This window comes from Amblyraja radiata, chromosome 1, assembly GCF_010909765.2.
Source record: "Amblyraja radiata isolate CabotCenter1 chromosome 1, sAmbRad1.1.pri, whole genome shotgun sequence".
Lineage (NCBI taxonomy): Eukaryota > Metazoa > Chordata > Chondrichthyes > Rajiformes > Rajidae > Amblyraja > Amblyraja radiata.
The window spans coordinates 126785329-126801013 of record NC_045956.1 but is presented as its reverse complement, the minus strand read 5'-3'; the positions used below and the strand labels follow the sequence as shown (position 1 = coordinate 126801013).

At 41.4% G+C, this 15685-nt stretch overlaps 1 protein-coding gene across 1 annotated transcript; it reads right to left on the bottom strand.

Annotated features, from left to right (window-relative positions):
* Positions 1 to 645: 645 nt before the first annotated feature.
* Positions 646 to 10965, bottom strand: LOC116982629 (granzyme K-like). The gene is made up of 5 exons (XM_033035966.1): positions 10899 to 10965; positions 8552 to 8711; positions 7679 to 7832; positions 6773 to 7048; positions 646 to 828 (listed from the first exon to the last, which is right to left on the bottom strand). Exons 1-5 carry the CDS (start codon positions 10963 to 10965, stop codon positions 646 to 648), a joined length of 840 nt encoding a protein of 279 aa, XP_032891857.1.
* Between the last annotated feature and the right edge of the window lie 4720 nt (positions 10966 to 15685).

The following is a 15685-nucleotide window of genomic DNA, read 5'->3' as shown; positions in this document are numbered from 1 at the left end:
TGTAGACTTGATGGGCCGAATGGCCTAATTCTACTCCCATCCAATGATTTCCAAGTTTTCAAAGTTACTTGATATTTTGACGTTGATTCTAAATGTCTCGAGGGGTGTGTATGGTTCAAAAACATACCAACCATATTGCTGAACTGTAGGAATTCATTTACAGGTATTTATGATTCAGTTCACTTTTACAACGTGTCATTTACTTCAGAAAATAAGAAACTTCACAAGACAAGAAATGTCACAATTCGAGTTTTTACTGCATTTTGCGGTAAAATATTATACAATGTACTCAGGATATGGATGGAAGCATGCTGGTTCTCTAAGCCAATTAATTGGGCATCATGTGCAGGAAGATACTGCAGATGCTGATTTAAACTGAAGAGAGACACAAAAAGCTGGAGTAATTCAAAGGTCAGTCAGCATCTCTGGAGAAAAGAAATAGGTAACGTCTCGGGCCGAGACCCTTCTTCAGACTGAAAGTCAGGGGAAACGGAAAAAGAGATATAGACGGTGATATAGAGAGATATAGAACAAATTAATGAAAGATATGCAAAAAAGTTACGATGATAAAGTAAACGGGCCATTGTTAGCTGTGGGCCAGGTGAAATTTGTTGGCAAAGCAGAGTGAAGCAGAATGCTGATTACTCAATACAGTGCTTCAGCGGTCACATTGTAAGCCTGCGTCTTTATCGTTTTATTAATCCAATCAAGATATTCCTTTGTTAATAAAGTGTAAATTCCAGGTTTTTTGGGATTGGCACATCCCTTACCATACGACACTATCCCAATGTACTTTTTGTTGCATATCAAAGGGCCACCTGAATCACCCTGGAAGAGAAAAAAACATCAAAGATGAAAATAATTAAATGGAATTAGCTAAAATGACAGAGCTTTTAAATGTCTCTGATCTTCAAAGGAATGTGGAGACATCAAGTCCTTTGGGTCATATACCTGAGTATGCTAAATATACAGAACCTGTCTGCTTGTCTTCGGACAGCTTAAAGTTACTGAATGTTACCGTGCCCACAACTCCATTTCCAAGACAGATTAGATGGGGTGTGTGAGCATTGTGGATGATGGGATCAAGTCATGCACAGCATCTGGCATGGAGCTTCATTTCAAAATTATCCCATTTATAGCTAACCAATAATCCTTTAAAAGTTTAAGAATGAACTGCAGATGCTGGAAAAAATGGAAGGTAGACAAAAATGCCGGAGAAACTCAGCAGGTGAGGCAGCATCTATGGAGAGAAGGAATAGGCGACATTTTGGGTCAAGTCACTTCTTAGACTAATGTTAGGGGTGGCGGGGAAAAGAAAGGACGATGCGGAGACAGTAGGCTTGTGGGAGAGCTGGGAAGGGGAGGGGAAAGAGGGAGAGAGCAAGGACTACCTGAAATTGGAGAAGTCAATGTTCATACTGCTGGGGTGAAAACTACCTAAGGTGCTACCTTTTAAAGGTGACATTTAATAAGTGCTACCATTTAAAGGTGTAGCACTTATTCCCCCAACTCCCAATGCCTTGAATCTCCTCTTTCCACCATGTGTCATCCTGAAATCTACAACTAACTCATCAAGATCTGTCAAATCACTTGTCACCTGGAAGCTGTATAATGCTGCTCTTCATAAATGAATCCAGGTGGTTTATAACTTTTGAAATATGTGAATGTCTCCAAAATGCCCTGAATGATACATCACTGCAAACCGTACCCTGAGCCCAAAACCTGATCATCCAATGCAAACCTTTTGTTTCCTTTCACTGATCCATTTTGGTATCCAGGCACCCACATTTCCCTTAACTTTTTTGGCTTTCAATTTTTTCATAGGATTATTGAATTGAAGAATCTCGCAGCATGGAAATTGACCCAAATCATCCATGCCAACCAAATGGAACATCTCCAGACTAATAGTAAGATTAAACGAGAACTTACCAGTTTGAAGTTTGATCTGTATTTTATGAGGAGTTACGATGAGGGATTACGTGAAGAACCCGCTCAGCACGCATGCGTGACATTCTTCAAAGCAGCGGTGTGAGATCACAGATAACTGTAATGACTAAACATAGTAAGATTAGAGAAGAGGTACCAGTTAAGTATATATGACCTGGGTGGGAGCGGAGGGCACGTAATCCCACATCGTAACTCCTCATAAAATACAGATCAAAGTTCAAACTGGTAAGTTCTCGTTTAATCTTACTATTTTACTTCGGAGTCACGTGAGTGACTACGTGAAGACTTCAAAGCTCTGTGATCTCATGCCGTAGAAACGTCCATGCACACGTCTGCCTTGACTGTGGGAGGAATAGTGTTAACACAATTGCACATGATTTGTTAATGAAATCATAAAATGTATTAACACAAATATAACCCTATTTATGGGTTTTAATTAATTTACAGAATTTAAATTTCTTTCTGCAAATGTTCCAGTCTCTCTAACTGGTTTGTTATAAAATAACTGGAAGTTCTTTCCCCTGACCATCCTGCTGCTTCGAGGACTTGGTCCATGGGCAGATCCAGTCGTACTGCCGCTGATGTAGCTGCGGCCCTGGTGGAATGAGAATTGAACACATTAGTATCCACCCCAGCCCGCGTCAGTACCTTTTTCAGCCATCTCGAGGTCGTTTGGACCGTCACTTTTTTGTGAGGTTTCTTATGGCTGATCAGCAGTCCATTCTCATGCCTCTCAGGTTTTTAGTTTTACCATGTATAGTGATAGATGTTTAACTATACAGAGGCGGTCATCTGCAGGGTATGACCTACATTGGATATTGAGGCCTGCTGATCCCTGTCTGTTCTGTTTTACTAGTTCGTAAATATGGAACATAATATCGTCAGGTGAGGAGGTCATGTTGTCCAGTCTGTGCAGTGACTGAATCCTCTGTGCCGTGACCAGTGCCATTACCATGACTGTTTTTTAAAACGTTAGTCTGTATGGGGACAGGGTAGATGCTGGTGACCAGTTCCTGAGTACTTTCAGGACAATGCTTACATCCCATACATGGGAGTACCTGTTTTTTTGGGGGTTTGTGTTAAATATTCCCCTCGTGAGCTTGGTTACCAGAGGGTGAGTCCCTACCGTGTAACGCTCTGTCCCTTGCCATAGGTATGTCGACAGGGCACTTCTGGCGCTGTTGATGGCACTGTAGCTGAGCCCCTCATCATAGTGGAGGCCTGCCAGATATTCCAGAACAGATGTGATGTTGATATTTCTGTTGGTGGTTTTGTTCTTATGGTAGTACGTTTCCCACTTTCTGATGTAGACCAGATATTGCTTCTTGGTTGACTCTCTTTGGGCCTCCGAGATGATGTTTGCTGTTCGGTCCATGAGTCCCAGTTGTAGAAGCGGTGTTTTTAAAATACCTCTACAAATTAGCAGGTTCCAGCTTTATGGCTTGGATGGCTATCCCGTCACGGGATGTAGTAGTAGATCTGGTCTGTGTGGGATTGTAATACATGGTTCGAATACCATGTTTTGCACCGCTGAGAACCATGGTTGAGTAGGCCAATCGGGTACTCCCAAATACCAGACGCAGAGCCTTGTTGTATTTTGCTTCATACCCGACTGATGAGGCAGGAGGGAGGGAATGCGTAAATGAACCATTTCCCCCAATGCAACGAAAATGCATCTGTTGCCGTTGCCCCAGGGTCTGGTTCCCATAAAACATAGTTAGATATCTTCTAAATGCGACAAAATCGATATCCGGTTTCCCGTATTTGCTGTGATTTCAGCAAACACTGTTTTGTTTAACATGCATTCGGTGTTTTCATTAAATTTGCGTGACCTGGTGTCTGCCACTAAACTTAGTCTCCGTGGTGGGTAAGTGGCTGATATCCAAATATTTCTCTGGATGCACCATTGCCAAATTGAATTAGCGGGATTGTCACATGATATCGATTTGTTGCCGCCCATGTGATTGATGTATGCTACCACAGTGGTATTGTCTATTTGTAATCTAACATGCTGGTGGTGTGTAAGTCCATGAACTGTACCCAACATTTCCAAGTAATTTATACCCAGTGTCAGTAGGAAGGATGCCTCCTGCACTGTCCATCTATCTCCACAGCTGGTGATGGTAATGGTGGCTCCCCACCCCAGTGCACTGGCATCCATTTGTAGTACCATCGAAGGGTTACTGACAATGATAGGTTTGGAACAAAGCCAGATGTTATCGATCCACCATTTTAGCTCCATTTTGGCTTGAATTGGTAGTCTCATAGGTCTGTTAAAGTGACCTGCATTGATTTTTAGAGCTTGATTTTTAGCTCTCTGTAATTTTTGGTAATGTAATCCAAATTGTGTGGCTGGGAAAGCAGCCACCATTTTACCAATTATTTTGGCTACCAATCTGATGGATGGATTTGCCCCCAACAACTGTTTTTGTGGCTGTTACAGTTGGTATGGCCAATTCCAAAGTTATGCCCACATGAGTATGTCATCCAAATATGCCATAACCATATGTTTGCGTTTGCGTAGAAACGCTAGGCCTGGTTTTTAAATTTTTGTGTACAGCCTTGGCTGATGTTTGCCCATTTGGCAGCACTTTATATTGCCAGAGTTGTTCCATCCAGTTACATTTTAAGTAACGTCTGTGGTCACCTCGTATGGGTACTGAATAGTATGCATCTTTTAAATCGATGCTAGCCATGAAGTACCCTTTGGAAATTAGTTGTTTAGCAGTAACAAAGGTTTCCATTTTGAAGTGAATATATTGTACAAATATATTCAATTTGTCAGATCTATGATGATGTGACAACCATCATCTTTTTTGGTTATAGTACATATATTGGACACGAATTCTAATGGTTCGTGTTGTGTTGTCTGAATTACACCTTTATGTAAAGTCGCTCCAGTTCAACTTGTGCTTCTGTTTTTTACCTATCAGAGAGCACAAATTCTCGGTTTCGTTTGTGTTGAACTGGAGGGCTGTTTTTGGTGTACAAACTCTATGGCATATCCCTGGATACTGCTTAAGACGTAAGTATCGGATGTTAGCATGCTCCATGCATTTAAAACCTAGTACAATCTTCCCCCCAACCTCCATGCTTCCCATATTATTTGGGGAACCAGACCCCCTACCTCCATTGTTACCAGTGGCAGGACTACTTCTTCCTGAAGTTCTTCCATTGCTGTGCTGGTGGTTGGTTCTTCGGGTTGGTTGCTGGTGTTATTGGGGTTCCCCGCATCTTCCAGGAGGGTCGGCCTGGGCCATGGCCTAAAAGACTCATGTTTAGAGTGCCGAGCCCTCGAATTTCACCAGTTCTGCCAGTGGGTGCGTAGGGGTGTTGTCGTAGGTTATGGTGGGTTTTTGGCAGGGTAGGTTAATCCTTTGATTAACCCCAAAGTTCTGGCTTCTTCGTCCAGCTCCTTTACCTGCTTAGACAAGTTGCCTCCTGAACAGGAGAATAGGCGGTTTGGTGGCTCCAGGCTTACACAGCCCCGCGGATTTTTGGATTTAGCGTTGGCTGTATGGCACGTTCTCTAATGCTATTTAATTCGTGCTGAGTGTTGCATAGCAGTGCCTGCGCGTCCTCTTGGCCTTGGGACATGGCCGTGGTGCCACCGTACGGGCAAAGGCGGTTATTCCTGAAGTTTAGTAACTTCAGGACTTTTTTAAACTTCACATCCATCTTCTGCCCGTCACCGATGTGCTTCCAGATGCAGCTGTTTACAATTGGCACATTCAGGGAAATGCAGTTTCCTGGTGTTAAATGTCTCTGTTGTATCCAGCACAGCCTGTTCCTGTAGCTGGTTCAGTGACATGTAGTCAATGCTTGTTGCAAGCTTAGGCTCCAGGTTTGCCCCTGTTTGGTCTGGCTGCATGAAGCTTACCACAATATCCAGCAAATTCTCTTCATCCTGCACCCCATGCATGCACTGGTGTTTTCTTCCGCGGTCCCCTCTTCCAAGTCAGCCCAGAACTGACTCGAGGTGCTCCCCTCTGATAAGGTGGGGACATTGTGCAGCCCTTGAAAAGGTGCTGCTGTGGGTTTGATATATGCCCACAGTGGCCTGACTCCAATTCCCGGAGCCGGTCACGCAGGAGCAGATGCTCCAAACACCATTCCATGCGGGTCCAGCGCTCTCGGTCGCTGGCCTCCCGTGGTGTATCAGAGTCGGACTCCTCCGAGTCCACGACTCTGTTTGTTTTTATGTTTTGCCTGCCGCCCGGCTGTGTTGATTTGGCCGGCGCGGCGGCTACACAGGGCACAGCTGATCCCACTGCGGGTGATGTTGTGCCGGCGGCTGCTTTGCTGGCTGTCCGCTGCTTCGCGGTCCTCCCTGACCAGCTTTGTCGCAGCCCACGTTTACTTTTTGCCTTCCCTGTAGTGGGCAAAAAGACGGCAGAGTAAGAAATCTTACCTGCAATAGCGGCTTTTTGAAATTGCCGCCGCGGGGGAAGCTGCTTCGCGGTCCTCCCTGACCCGTCCTTCCACCGCGTCTGACGTTTCGCAATGCGTGTAGCGTAATGACATGCATGCGTGCTGAGCGGGTTCTTCACGTAGTCACTCACGTGACTCCGAAGTAAAATCCCAATGTAGAAACAAAGAACTGCAGATGCTAGTTTATACCAAAGATAGACACAAAGGGCTGGAGTCACTCAGCGTGTCTGGCAGCATCTCTGGAGAAAAAGGATGGGTGACATTTTGGGTTGGGTCCCTTCTTCAGATGGAACATTTCAATCTATAGAACCAGTGGAGATTTTACACACACACACAGACACACTGAGAGCTTTATTGTCATTTTACTGATAACAATGCTACATAGCACACTCACCTGACAAGAATCTTCTCTGCCTTCACTGTCGCCAACACAGATCATGTCCTGGGTTACTTCAGGATCGTGATTGTAATAGTCCTTGCTGTTGCATGTTTTACGATCTATTACTTTTAGCTTCACCTCTTGAAGTGTATCAGAATGATTTTTTGAGCATGTACTTGTTTTCCCCCATCCTGCCACTGAGCAGGAAGTTCCAGGTTTCACATCAGTGACCTTTGTTTTCGGTAGTTTGAGCACTTTCACATCTTTGTTGAACTTGACGTTCCTCCCCAGCTGTGGTATAAATAACAATTAGTTATAACAGTCGAGAATATTTTAAACATATCATCACAGGGAGATGCTAAATGGAAACACATCTTTCGGCTACCCACTATTATGTTGCAAATTGTTAAAATGTATTTTGAAGTTATAAGTGTGTAGTACAAATAGGAGAAAGGGTAAGTTAATTGCTGCTTGATCCCCTTTTGAAGATCAGAAAGTATTTGTTCAGAATTTATCTTCAGGAACTTCTATCTGATCAAACTTTTGATACACAATGTTAGGCTTCACTAATTGAAAAAGGTTTCTTCCTTGAAGGATTCAGTGGCTGATTATCAAGAAGATTCTGGATGTACACAGAGACAACAGATCACATTAGGAATTATTACACATTGCCAAGTTACTGTGGGCTAAAGACATGAAAGAAAATATCACGTGTACTTTTCCCAATGTTCTTTGCTGAAAACGTTTTTATGTTTTAAGAAGGAAAGGACTAACGAAGGTGACATCCAGTCAACAGATTGAAGATATATCCATATTAACTTTTGACTTTTCGTCAAAGAGGTTATTTTTCTGTAAAATGAAAGTTGCTGTCTTAGTAAATTAAGGATTTTATACACGATGAGCAAGAAAGATAATTCATACTTTCAGCAAAATTATGTCACCGACTCCAATTTTCTTGTTGAACTTTCCATAGTCAATCCATTTAATGATAGGAACTGTTTTTTTACTCTTCTTATCCTGTGAAAGAGAATGTGCTCCAAGAACCACTTGAGATTTCCTCTTTGCTTGCATTGCACTAAAAGAATCAAAAAGAAAGTTAATAATGCTTCATTTAAAAAAAAAGACAATTACCAGATATTCGTCAAGCAAAAAAAAATTCAAACATCCAGCAGCGTGTAAAATCAGGCTAAACAGCTAATAAACTAGCAACTTCCAAGAGATGATCACCTCTGAAGGGAGAGTCTGGAACACTATTTCTGTTGGAAGTTACCACCAATGTGATAATGAGCAACTTTCAAACGGAATTGATCTTAACTAATTGTAATTGAATCCTATTATCTTCCGTAATATACAGAATGTGAAAATGAATACACGAGAAGGAGTTAGATGTTATGGGACGCATAAGAGTTGATACAGCCCCAGGACCAGCTGGAATCTATCCCAGGTTACAATGGGAAGTAGAGGACGAGCCAACCAGGGCCCTGGCAGAGGCTTTTTGTGCACGTTTTTTACTTTTCCTGGCAAAATGGACAATTTCCACATTTTTAAGTCTGTTTTGTTATTTGGCTACCAGGACAATGGAATGCAGGTACTTAGATTATACTTGTGTAATTGAAAGAAAAGTATTTTTCACGGAAATAGGAACCAATACGTGTTGACGTCCATTACATTAATGGCATGATCATGCTGTTTAAAATGAATAATTTCATGTGGGATGGGAGAATGAACCATTAGTTTATAGCATTATCATACTATCATTAAAGTAATATTTCACTTTTACATGGCATAGCTTACGGTTTACAGTGCGCTGCAGTGAGAACCCAGTTTTTACTGATCAAAGCGCATCCAAATGAATGTTCATACATGTTGTTGTCCGTAAATATTTGGATGGATACCATGTAAGGGTTTGAGCGGGCTTTAGCCTTTCGACCTCCGATAATTTCCACTCCATGATCTGTAATATATAGGTTTAGAAAAATTATTCCATTTGTCATTTTTATTCATTTATGTGCTGTGAACATCAATGGCAGGGCAAGCATTTAAGTGGTGAATGAATTACAGAGTTATTGTGTGCAGCTGCTTACATAGGTAAATCGTACCATTAAATCTAAGATACTATTTTATGTAAAATGTACAATAAGTAATTTATTTTAATATTGTTGAAATAAGATTGATACTTGATAAAAAAATATTTTTTGATACTACGGGGATGTTCGTTACTGATAAGCAGTGTGTAGTTCTGTACTCATATTCAGCAAGACCTGGATCACATCCAGGCTTCAGCTGGCAAGAGCTAATAACGTGTCACCAAAGAAGGCTAGAAAATGGTTATCTCCAACAAGAAGGAGTGCAACCATCTTCATTTGAAATCCAGTAACATTACCAGAAACATAAACTGATGGAAACATAAATACTGCAGTTATAAGATTAGGAGACAAAGGTTGACAAAGCAGATCTACCATACCTAGAAACAATTAATTATAACTCAAGTATAATGGATAGCGCAAAGGGGAAGAAACAGTTGGGAATAAAGCTCTCAGCATTGTAGCACATTGTAGTGCATCAGTTCCATAGACCAGATGGTGGTGAATGCCTGGATTGCATTCAACCAGGGTAATGGTTGAGGCAGATACGATAGTGGCATTTAAGAGACTTTTGGATAGGCAAATAGATATGCAAGGAATGAAGGGGTGTTGTTTATGTGCAGGTTTGGTTTAGTTTAGTTTACTTTAGAGATACAGCGTGGAAACAGGCCCTTCGGCCCACCGAATCCACGCCAACCAGCATTCACCCTGCATTATTAGGTCTACCACTGCGCCATTATGCCACCCAAAGACAAGTGATGGTCTTGGCATCATGTTCAGAACAAGATGGACAAAAGCAAATCTCCATTTCCTTCAAATGCATGCAACCCAGATTGCACAGACTGAAAAGTGTTCACAGACAAAATGGGTTCTGGAGAACATCATCACTTGCTATTTCCCTCCAAGTCACACATTATGCTGCCTTGGAAGTCAGAGTACTGTGGGCATGTTCATTGTATTAACAGCAGCTGTTCAAGAGGGATGTTCATGGTCCCCTTCTTAAGGGCAATGAAACATAGGCAGAAACATACTCAGGGATCTCCTGTAAATCCTGTGAATGTTAATATAAAAATATACTTTCAAAGATCCACATTTTTTTTTAACATATAACAGGCAGCCACCATGAGTTAGTTATAATCCAGGATGAGAATCAAACACATGATACACGAATGCAGAATGGCCGGGAAAATTATCTATGGGTTTGTGTGGAAGTTGCTTGTTCTTAAGCCTTACATCTTCCTAGAGGGAGTTAGATGTGGCCCTTGTGGCTAAAGGGATCAGGGGGTATGGAGAGAAGGCAGGGATGGGATACTGAGTTGGATGATCAGCCATGATCATATCAAATGGCGGTGCAGGCTCGAAGGGCCGAATGGCCTACTCCTGCACCTATTTTCTATGTTTCTATGTTTCTATTTTCATGTACAGTGTCCATTCATAGAACATAGAGGAGTACAGCCCAGGAACAGGTTCTTCGGCTCACAATATCTGTACCGAACACAATGCTAAGATAAATTTATATCTGCCTGCCCATAATCCACATCCCTCCATTCCTTGCATGTCTATGTGCTAATCCAAAAGTCACTTAAACTATACTGTCGTATCTGCCTCCACCACCACCTGGCAGCATGTTCCAGGCACTCACCGCACTCGGTGTGAATTATAGCTGAATATTGGGCAGCAAATTCAATGTTACATGTTCACCCAAAATTTAAATTATGCCCATGCAAATTACACTTGTCAGTTTTTTCATTAATTCGGGTGGAATAAAAATGTTATGGTTGCATATCAGCAAGTACATTTACAAGGAGAGTTGATGCTAAGACATATTTCTGTCAGAAAAAAAATCTCTTAATGTTACAACATTAACAAGAAAAAATGCAGGGTAATAAATATCTATTTGGATAAATATGAAAGATAAATATTAATTCATCAGACATTGAAAATGTAGCGTCACTCATTAAACAATGTGCTGAGGATAATATATTCAATTAAGTATCAATAACATAAATCCTAATATAAATATAGGAAGTTTACCTGTTGCTTATTTTAATACTTACAGGCTGGAGTTAAGGAGATGGCAAGCAAAAGAAAAAGACTGTGCTCAAACGGATGCGGTTTGGTCATTTTGATCTCATCTCTTCAAAGGTCAAGCTTTGTGAAACCTTCTAACACACGTTTATTCCATCTATTGAAAGCCACATGACAGGGTCACAGCTAACCAGAAAACTACACCAAATATAACGTGTTTCACCGAGGCTCGTTTCAAATATTGGTTTCTATCTCTTTACATTTTGTTGGAAGTTTTCTGGAAGACCATGATGATTCACAGGACTACCTACAGCTATTTCAAGAGTCAAGAGTGTTTTATTCTCATTTGACCAGCAGGTGGCATTGTATGATGGCAGCCACGGCCACAGCCTGTCTCGTCCCTTACAATAGCGGAGTCAGGGGACATGGTGAGAAGGCAGGAACGGGGTACTGATTGTGGATGATCAGCTATGATCACATTGAATGGCAGTGCTGGCTCGAAGAGCCAAATGACATACTCCTGCACCTATTGTCTATTGTCTATAGTCTATTACTTCTCTTGTTGTCTTTAGTCTTTAGTTAAATGTATGTATTAGTTTATCTTTTGATGTTGTATTATGTGGGGGGTGGGGGAAACTTAAAAAAAATCTCTTTCCTCTACAGAAATGCGACTTTTTCCGTGTCGTATCTCCGGCTGCGCTGCGCCCTAACATCGTGGCGGCCCCTTACTGGGGATTGACTTTGGGAACTCCAACCGCGGGAGCCTGCGGACAACATCGTGGAACTGGCAGTCCCTTTGTCAGGGATCGACCTCGAAAGTTCCAACTGTGGGAGCATGCGGACTTAAGATCGTGGAGCTCGCGATCCGTTGGTTAGGGACCGACTTCAGGAGCTCCAACCGCAGAGCTTCGACGGCCCCGATGTGGGAGCTTCGATCGTTGGCTGCGGGATCTTTGATCGCCCCGACTGCAGATGGTTCAATCGCTCTGACCGTGGGAGAAAATAAGGGAATTTATTGCCTTCCATCACAGTGCGCTGTGGTGAATGTTTATGTTAAATTTGATGTTTTATGTACTTGTGTGTCTTGTTGCTTTTTTCTTGGTATGACTGAAAATGGCAAATCAAATTTTTTGTATGTTCTTCTTACATACTTGGCTAATACATTTTCATGTAATCCTTGCAATCCTTGTAATGTCCCAAACAGAACAATGAATCAGAACAATGAAACAGAACATCTTATCGTGAATGTAAACTGAATGATGCCATAAATGTAACATTTGAGAAACCATCAACTGACTGTGCCACTTTAATATGGTATGATTTTAAATGAAGACTGCTAAAGATGAAAAGATGTTACTATCCTGAATGTACATAACATAACATAACATTAAATTAGGAACATTAGTCTGTTTAATATTGTGTTTTTTAAAAAGAAGATGTGTGAAGATTGTCAGAAAGCAAATGACAAAATCTATGATTCAAATGGTCCTTATGTCGGCTGTGGTGTGGAATAAGTTAGGAGAGAAAGTAAGAAAAAAAGAAGAGGGACCATGATTGGACTGATGCCGATGAATAATGGTAAAGTGGAATCCCTTCAGAGTTTCAGCTTCTTACTACTTCTGAAAATTATACCCATGTGGATAAGATCAGGCTTAGCTCTGATGCAATGTATTTCATATGATCTTTCACATCTCTCTTGTGTTGGGGCTTGCATGGTGATCCATGCTGACACTCCACTGCTTTGCAAAGAGCAGAGCTATACTTAGATTTTTGAAAGCATTTCACAAGATGCTGCTCAAAGATTGTTGTGGACAATGAAAGCTCACAATGTGGATGGTAACACTTCCTTGTTCCCCATAATATTGTATGTTCTTTTTTTATTGTACCGCTGCTGGCAAATTCATTTCACTGCACTTTATGTGCAAGTGACGAATAAAACTTGACTTGACTTGATATGGTATGCTTGCTAATTATGCTGATGACATTTAGATTTATAACAATGTAAGCACTTAAGAAGACACAAAGGGAACAAGGAACCAAGGGAATTGGATAGATTTAATGAACAGACAGAATTAGCAAATGGATCATAATGTTGCAGTGTGTAAAATTGTCCATTTCTGCACAAAAATTAAAATAGAATGCATATTATCTAAATTGTGAGAGATCGCAGGGCGTGAGGTACAAAACATTTTGGGTGTTTTACTGCATGATGCACAAAATGCTAGTAAGCACTTAATTAAGAAAGCTGACAATGTTATCATTGTGAAAGGAATTGAATACAGAACGAGAGAGGTTATGCTTCAGTTATTGAGGGCATTAGTGAGAACACATCGAGAGTACTATATATGATATTGGCCTTATCATTGAAAGATGGATGTCAATACATTGGAAGTAGTTCAGAGAAAGTTTACTGCACTAATACTTGGAATGGGTGGTTTGTCTTATGCGGAAATGTCAGACAAGCTACACTTAATACTTGCTGGAATTCACAAGAGTGAGAGGAGGCTAGCTCAAACAAATAAGTTCTGGAGATATCTTGATTGGATGGAAGTGGGTCATCTAAAACATAGGGTCTGTTTAAAAATAGAATGTTGTCCATTTGAGGCCACGATGAGATTATTTTCGTTCTCTTAAAGTCCATCTTCCTCAAAGAGTAGTGCACACAGTCTTAGATTATTATTGTGGTCGAGATAGTCAGATTACTAATTAGCGGATTTGGGATGGTGAAAAGTTACTGCAGGTAGATGGGAATGCTGAGTTGAATTGCCACCCAATTAGCTGTGACTTCAATGTTCTATCTGGGACATTTGACAATAAAACATTCTTGATTCTTGACTCTTGACGATTAAATGGCAAAGCACACTTGAAGGGACAAGCAGCCTACCCCAATTCCTTTATTGTATGTTAGTATCTTGGTTTGCAATACAAATGGAATGCTGCATTGTTAGCAATGCTACATTTTGGATGAGAAGTTAAACTCTGGCTCCATCTTGTTCCTCAGATAGACATTGAAATGCCAATGGTCCTATTCAAAGTGGAATTGTAGAATATAGTTGGTGGTCGGAGCAAGCGATGGAACACACTATGGAACATCTTAAATTTTCAGAAGGCAAAAACACAAGTGCAAATTCTTTATTTCTATGATTCTAGAAATCACTCTTGTCTGGAGTTCTTAGAAAGTTCAGAGCTATTTCATAACACCATAGGAGCAGCATGAGCCAATTTGGCCCATTAAGTCCACTCCAGCATTCAATCATGGCTGATCTATATTTCCCTCTCAACCCCATTCTCCTGCCTTCTCCCCATAACCCCTGACACCTGTACTAATCAGTTTGAGTAATTGGATTAAATGATCTACAGTAGTGCAGCATACAGTCTGTGTATATCTGTGTCAAGGATGATATTTTTGACCATTCATAATTATCTACTCCTTTAAAATTCAATGCTTTTCCACAATTACCTCCTGACATGCACCTTTAGGCTAATAATTCATCTGGGACTTGGATTTCCCCTTATTCTGAACTGAAAGTAGCATTCACAATGTTTCTGACCAAAGCACATGTAAGAGTCAGGTCAACATGATAGTCTCAGACTTTACTGGCGATGCAAGCCAGCATTAGGACCTGCAGTTTTGCCTACTCTGGTTAAACATTTACAAATCTTTGTGAAAGTGAAAGGTCTGCCAATGTGAGTTTAAGAAAATGAAATTCTCAGAAATGAAATGCACATACTCTAATTACAGGTATGCAAAGTCAGTCAGCCTTAAGCCCAGCAAATTTACCTAAAAGGAAGCTCTATCTGGAAATAATTTGGATTAATTTTAATAATAAAACCAATTAATTGTAACAAAGCTTTGGGTCCTGTATCTGTTGATAATAGAAACAGTGAACAGAAAAACAAGTCAAGCTGGTCCTTTGGGGAAAATGGGTAGCTAGTGAGACCAGGACAAATGTGGTTCTATGCTTTACCTTTCTGACCTTAGAAACATGGAAACATAGAAATTAGGTGCAGGAGTAGGCCATTCGGCCCTTCGAGCCTGCACCGCCATTCAATATGATCATGGCTGATCATCCAACTCAGTATCCCGTACCTGCCTTCTCTCCATACCCTCTGATCCCCTTAGCCACAAGGGCCACATCTAACTCCCTCTTAAATATAGCCAATGAACTGGCCTCGACTACCCTCTGTGGCAGGGAGTTCCAGAGATTCACCACTCTCTGTGTGAAAAAAGTTCTTCTCGTCTCGGTTTTAAAGGATTTCCCCCTTATCCTTAAGCTGTGACCCCTTGTCCTGGACATAAGACAGTCCTGACATCCCAGGAATCAGTCTGGTGAACCTTCTCTGCACTCCCTCGATTTGGAGACCAAAACTGTACGCAATACTCCAGGTGTGGTCTCACCAAGACCCTGTACAACTGCAGTGGAACCTCCCTGCTCCTATACTCAAATCCTTTTGCTATGAAAGCTAACATACCATTCGCTTTCTTCACTGCCTGCTGCGCCTGCATGCCCCCTTTCAATGACTGGTGTACCATGACACCCAGGTCTCGCTGCATCTCCCCTTTTCCTAATCGGCCACCATTTAGATAATAGTCTGCTTTCCTGTTTTTTCCACCAAAGTGGATAACCTCACATTTATCCACATTATACTGCATCTGCCAAACATTTGCCCACTCACCCAGCCTATCCAAGTCACCTTGCAGCCTCCTAGCATCCTCCTCACAGCTAACACTGCCCCCCAGCTTAGTGTCATCCGCAAACTTGGAGATATTGCCTTCAATTCCCTCATCCAGATCATTAATATATATTGTAAATAG